We start from the raw sequence: 6766 nt of genomic DNA on the forward strand, positions 1-6766 counted from the left end.
CTTTCTCTCTCTGGCTCTTTCTTCCCTCCCCCTCCAAATCAACAGCCTCTAATAATCTGTCCAACCCTTCATTAAGCCTTACAGTCTCACTCAGGGAGATTAAATGAATAAAGTAAAAAGGGAAAGGGGGAAAAAAGAGAGAAAAGCAGGAGCATTTATTCTCACTGTGTCTCCGACCATTTCCCTTTTCTTTTTGATTTCTACATCGCTGGCTTGAAAGCCCTTGAGTGACAGCATCACAGGGACCAGCGAGGAACCACGAGAGGTAGCAGAACTGGAAATGCCGCGGCACAGTAGGTAGAAAGTAACGTAATTATAGAGCAGGTCAGAGCCACTCGAATGAACAAAAATAAAAGCACAGAGGTTTTCTGTAGACCGTCAGGGGAGGTAAAAAAAAAAAAATCATTGTAAACTCTTTTTCCACCTCTCCTCACCCCCCCCCCACCACCACCCCCAACCCCAAACCAGGATTTTAAAAGGATATTTTTCGGTTCCTAAGAAACACCTCTGGGAACTCCTTGGCGGCTTTGTGGAACCAGACAGGGGTCTCTGTGCCAGGGCTGTGGGGGCAGTCCGGAAGGGTTGGTGGGGCAGAAGGGGAGAGAATCTGTTTTGATACGTGAGAAGCAGAGGGCAAAGGACACGTGCAGGCACTTTGGGGGCTAAGAGGGTCCTGCCTGCCTCTGGATTGAGCAAAGGGACAAGGACTCTGGACAGTGAGAGTGAGTTTGATTGTTCAAAGCTTGTTTATATGGGAGAAAGTGGTAGGGATGTCTTGTTAATCACCCCAGCAAGCTCCATAAAAGCTTGATGCTGGGGGCCGGGCAATAGTTCAGCGGGTTAAGCGCACATGGCGTAAAGCGCAAGGACGGCATAAGGATCCCGGTTTGAGCCCCCAGCTCCCCACCCGCAGGGGGGTCGCTTCACAGGTAGTGAAGCAGGTCTGCAGGTGTCTGTTTTTCTATCCTCCTCTCTCGATTTCTCTCTGTCCTATCCAACAACAATGACAGCAATAACAACAATAATATAACAGCGATAAACAAAAGAGCAACAGAAGGGAAAAAATGGCTTCCAGGAGCAGTGGATTTGTAGTGCAGGCACCAAGCCCCAGCAGTAACCCTGGAGAAAAAAAAAAAAAAGTGATGCTTTAGTCCGGCCCAGCTTTGCCTCTGTCAGCAAGGTGCTAAACAGTAAAGCAGTGGTCCATCTGAAGTTTGACATTTCTCCCTCTCCAGTGAACTAGCTGAGTGGCTCCTAGTTGTCCTGCCCCTGGAGGGCTGGTGTGGAGGTGGGGCAGAAGGGTTGGGAGCGTGGGAGTGCCATGTGCCAGATCCAAGGCCTCGTGAAGGTCAAGGCAAGGGCATGGGGGGCACAGAATCCAAGTCCTGAATGAGTTACAGGGTGGGGCCTCGAAAGCCCATTTGTTGTTGTAGAAAGTCTTCAGCCCACAAAGAAGCAGTCACAGGCATGCCTCGGGGTCCCTGCCCTCCCCACCCCAATCTCACCTCTCTGGAGAAGGTTCCTCAGGGGACAGGCCACCTCCTTGTCACTTGAACCTTGAGACGGCTTTGTCCTGGGGCTGGAGTTCTGTAGACATGAAAACAAGGGGTTGATTCAGGGCAGGATGTGACTGACTGGCCCGTGAGAAACACAGGAGGGGATCCTCATTCCCAGAGGTTTGGAGGGTGGCCTTGTAGCATTAAATCTGAAGCCACAGTGCTCTGAACTTGCCCTCAAATGGCTTCTCACAGGCATCATAAATGAGGCAGAGACGTGACTGGCAGCTTCTATCTGTTCCACCACCCAGGGACACATAGTTCTTACTGGTCTCCTCCACACCTGACATAGGTCCTGAGAAGTAGTAGGTGCTTAATAAATATCTGAATAAATGAATGAGTAAAAGAATGAATTGTGTTCACAGGTGCCAGATCCCTGGCATTCTCAGTGTCAGTGATAATGCTGATGGCCTCTGCATAAGAGAAAGACTATGGCTCCTTGCTCTGCACTCAGCTAGGGGTGGAGTGAGGATGCACACTCAGGAGTCCAAGTGATTCGAGTCTAAAATACAGTGGGAAATGAATCCCATTTAGGTAGAGCAGAGACTGGCCAACTGTTTTTATGATCTTCAGGTACGCATGCGTATGTGCATGTGTGCGTGTGTGTCTGGGGAGGGCTGGTTCAGGATGGATTAGACAGGGACTCATTAGTGGTACGGACAAGAGATGGGTGAATTGATGGGCAAATCTTGCCATGAAATGCAAAGATGCTTATGTGTGCATCCTTCTGGGGATGCAAGGATGTCTGAGCCTACACTGCCCCCCCGACCCCAGAGGGCACCTGGATTCTGGGTGGGGATGTCTTTAAGGGTGCTAACGGCTTTCTGTGGTCTCCTTGCAGCATGAACGTGCAAGGGGATTATGAGCCCATCGATGCCACTGGTTTCATCAACATCAACTCCCTCAGGTGAGAACCTCTCAAGCCCCTGTGTGTCCTTGGAGGCCTTAGGTGTGTGGAGCAGGCTGTTGGGATCTCCATCTTTCTGACAGCTGCCCAGCCCTAAACAAGACCCCCCTCCCATCCCTCAGTCCACAGCACCCTCAGTTCCTGCTTTGGGCACCCACTTACCCCCATTCTAAGTAGGACCAAAATGTGTGGTTATGCCAGTTGAGAGCAACAGAGGGTCCTGGGTCTTTGGGTTTCAACTTCCTTGGTCCTGCCCTTGGACCCTCATGTCCACCTTCACCAGGTGTGGGGACTCCACTAGCAACCCTCTTGAAGCCTGAGCAGCTTGGGAAAGGAAAGTGTTAAGAAGTAGAAAGGGGGAGGGGTCGGGGGCTAGGTGGTGGCACAACTGGCTGAGCGCATATGTTACAGTGGACAAGGATCCAGGTTCAATCCCCCGGTCCCCACCTGCAGGGGGAAGGCTTCACAAGTGGTGAAGCAGGATTGCAGGTATCTCTCTGTCTCTCTCCCTCTCTATCAACCCCTTCCCTCTCAATTTCTACCTGTCTCTATCCAATAAATAAATAAAGATGATTAAAAAAAAAAAAAGAAGAAAGATAGAAAGGGGGGTCGGGTGGTAGTGCAACGGGTTAAGCGCATGTGGTGTAAAGCTCAAGGACCGGCGTAAGGATCCCAGTTCGAACCCCCGGCTCCCCACCTGCAGGCAAGCCACTTCACAGGCGGTGAAACAGGTCTTCAGGTGTCTATCTTTCTCTCCCTCTCTCTGTCTTCCACTCCTCTCTCCATTTCTCTCTGTCCTATCCAACAACGAACAACATCAACAACAATAGTAACCACAACAAGGCTACAACAAGGGCAACAAAAGGGAGAAAAAAAAATAGCCTCTAGGAGCAGTGGATTCATGGTGCAGGCACCAAGCTCCAGCAATAACCCTGGAGGCAAAAAAAGAAGTAGGAAAGGGCCTCAGAAGGTGCCCTAGCCACCCACTTTCTGCCCTCATGGCACTATAGCTGAGTTGTAGTTCTAGCTGTAAATCGTCCTGGTATTATGAATCTCTCTGGCCCACGAGGCGGTACATGCCATCTGAAGCCACTCAGGCCTGAGTTTAAGTCCTGGTTGTGCAGTACCTCTCAGGAGTCATCTGAGTCCATGAAAATCAGTCATCCTGCCCAGACCCTGGTACACAGGGAGAATGTGGTCCTAGGGTAGGCATGCCCCAGGCACACAAAATCATTCAGTTCTTAAAACTACTACAAACTAAACCATTCCAAGTCACTCTCTTCAGTTGTCTTATTAAAATATATATATGTATATATATATTGGATAGAGCCAGAGAAAAATTGAGAGGGAAAGAGAAATAGAGACAGTCAAGTATGCTTCATTACTCGTGAAGCTTCCCCTCTGCAAGTGGGACTGGGAGCTCCAACCCTAGTCTTTGCTCATGGTACCGTGTGCACTCAACCAAATGGGCCATCAGCCAGCCCCCGTTGTCTCATTTAATTCTTGCACACAACTGCAAGTGTGGAGACAAGTGCAGGGTGGTCAGAAAACTTACCCATTATCACACAGCTAGGAAGCTGTGGAGCAGAATTCAAAAGGCCTGGACTAGTTTCTTAGTCACCAGCTTCCTTCTTGTGTCCTCCCCAGACAACATGTCCAGAACACAGAGCCACAGTTTTCTCCCAGGACCAGCTTTGTGTCCCTGGAACTAAATGCTGAATCCAGCCCACTCACCCACCCTGCCTTCTCTCCCCTCCACCACAGCCTCAGCCTCCTTTGGTCTCTGTTTGTTTTTATTACTCTAGAAACCCTTTTAAATGGCTCTGAACACGCCAGATTTTTATAATGGCCTCTTCACTTCTCCCACTGCCAGTTAAATGTTTTGTCTTGGACAGTGACAAGCAATGCCCCCCCCCATGATAAATTAATTACATTATCCTGTTTGGAGGGCAAGAGGGGCAGGGCAGAAGAGAAAAGAGAGGGAAAAGGGGAAGGGGAAAAAAATGACAATTTCACACACATCGTAACAAACAGCTGTCCCAACACCCCAGTTCTGCCTGAGTTAATTGAACAGAGTGCACTGTTGTTATTGTTAATTTACATTTGTCTTTGTTTTGAATCTGGTTTACAGGCTGAAGGAATATCATCGCCTCCAGAGCAAGGTCACCACCAAATAGAGGGGCTGACAATGAGGATCCGGGCTTCCTCACTTTGCCCATCTCCCAAGTACAGACACTAATTGTTGTGATAATTTGTAATTGTGACTTGTTCTCCCTGGGCTGGCAACCTAGTAGGGGTGCCAGGCCCCAGCTTTGTTCCCTGATCCCCTGTAGCTTGCAAAAAGTGGTCAGCATAGGCAAGAGCTGGGGACAGCCACAGTCAGAGCTGTAAAATAACAATTAAAAAAAAAAAAAGATACATTAGTCTTTTGTTTCTTTATTTCTGTAGAAAAGGGGGAGAGAGAGAGAGAGAGAGTGTGTGTGTGTGTGTGTGTGTAGAGGCAATCATGCTTTTCTTACAACAAGCTTTGTGCTTTCTGACTTAAGTGCTCCTGAAGGCCACCTATTACCAGAAAACCTGTTTATCTGGAAGAATCAATCCCTCTCTCTTCTAGCAATAATAATAATCTACAAGTGCCCACCTGGGTCAGACCTGAGCCCAGCAGCCTGGGATTTTGTCTCTGAAGCCTTGTGACATATGCCGAGAAAACCATGGAGAGCTTATATGACATGCTATGGAATTTGACCTGCCTCAAGGGAATGGTCATGGCTGACCACATGCAACTTCCCCAACACAACTAAGCAGCTTGAGTGTCCTACAGTGACAGAAGTTTTGAAGAGGAAAGAAGCCCCACTAAAAGAAGATTTAACTAAGGAGAAAAAGCACTTGAAGGCTTACCACATTCTATTGCTGATCCACACACTTGAGCCTATTCTGTTTTTGTAGTCTAGTGGTTATCACCTTTGCCCAATATGAACTAAAACCCAAAGCAGTATTTATACTATAACTCCACCCCCTTGGTCATATCTTATTGGACCATGGCTGGACACCTGACCACAGAATGGGCCAATCATAATATCTCCCAGGAACTGGGTCTGGGCAAATGGCTGGAAGTAAGACAATTCAACTTGGGCCTGCTGGGATGCCCTGCACCTGAAGAAGCAGAAAGAGAGAAGAAATGGGAAGAGTAGGTTTTACAAGGTCAGCCCTGGACAAGTGGAGTAGCTCAGAGGTAGATCATATGGCTAGCATGAGGCCCTGGATTCAATTCCTCTTAGGATTCTGTCTATGACAGTGTGGTGTTCTGGTCTCTTGGTGTCCAAAAGAAAAAGTACCTGTAGAGATAACTCACCTGGTAGGCCACCTGCTTGCCTGCCTTGCCATACCTGTGACCCAGGTTCAAGCCCCTGGCACACCCTGTGGGAGAACTATAGCACAAGGGAGCTTTAGGGCTATGGTCTCTCCCAATATAACTGAAAGTCAGCCTGGACCTGTGATATTGCACATGCACAAGATGCCAGAGACAAATATATGAAAGTTTTTTGAATATTAGACTTTCATCCCCAACCTGAATTGCCACAGAAGCTGGTGACATTTCTTAACCTGGATTCTGAGTCATCCTGGAGACCTCATAACCAGTGACTTATGGGTCCATAACTGGTGAGGCAGTTTCTGCTACCAGCAACCAGAAACATCTTTCCAGGGAAGACTTAAGTGCTGGTTACTCCCCAGATCTAACCTCTGTGTACCAAGCATTTTGCTGCAGTGCTATTCACATTAGTTCCTCAAATCTACAAACAACGCTAGGTGGTAGAATCTTTTTTTTTTCACCTCCATGGTTATTGCTGGGGTTCAGTGCCTGTACTACAAATCCAAATCCACTGCTCCTGGAGGCCGTTTTCCCCCCTTTTTGGATAGGACAGAGAGAAATCGAGAGAGGAGAAGATGGGGGGGGGGGGAGATAGACATCTGTATATCTGTTTCACTGCTTGTGAGGCGACCCCCCAGGTGAGGAACCAGAGGCTCAAACTGGGATACCTAAGGCAGTCTTCACACTTTGCACCATGTGCGCTTAACCTGCTGCAGCTGTCTGCCCCCAGTGGTAGATTCTTTACATCTGTTTTGCAAAAAAGACAATTAAGGTGCAGGGAAATTGACTTGCCACAGGTCATTAATTCAGCCAGTGACAGGGCCAAGAACCAACCTCTGGCCTGTCTGACCCCAGAAATTTTAAGTGCATCTTACTGGGGGGGGGGGGGTACAGGGATGGGGCTGTTGGGGAAGGAAGAAAGTAAGAAATAGG

The 6766-nt window shown here is 48.5% G+C and overlaps 1 protein-coding gene across 2 annotated transcripts in view; it reads left to right on the plus strand.

The window, feature by feature from the left end:
- The window catches only part of ASS1 (argininosuccinate synthase 1), a 49946-nt gene extending 45066 nt beyond the window's left edge, over positions 1-4880 (plus strand). For both annotated transcript variants that reach the window (XM_007527013.3, XM_060200394.1), the window contains exons 14-15: positions 2398-2463; positions 4595-4880. In XM_007527013.3, coding sequence (XP_007527075.1) covers positions 2398-2463; positions 4595-4640 — 112 coding nt within the window. In that variant the 3' untranslated portion in view covers positions 4641-4880. The remainder of the gene's footprint in view (positions 1-2397; positions 2464-4594) is intronic.
- The last annotated feature ends 1886 nt before the right edge of the window (positions 4881-6766 follow it).

Source organism: Erinaceus europaeus, chromosome 10, assembly GCF_950295315.1.
Source record: "Erinaceus europaeus chromosome 10, mEriEur2.1, whole genome shotgun sequence".
In the NCBI taxonomy this organism is placed as follows: domain Eukaryota; kingdom Metazoa; phylum Chordata; class Mammalia; order Eulipotyphla; family Erinaceidae; genus Erinaceus; species Erinaceus europaeus.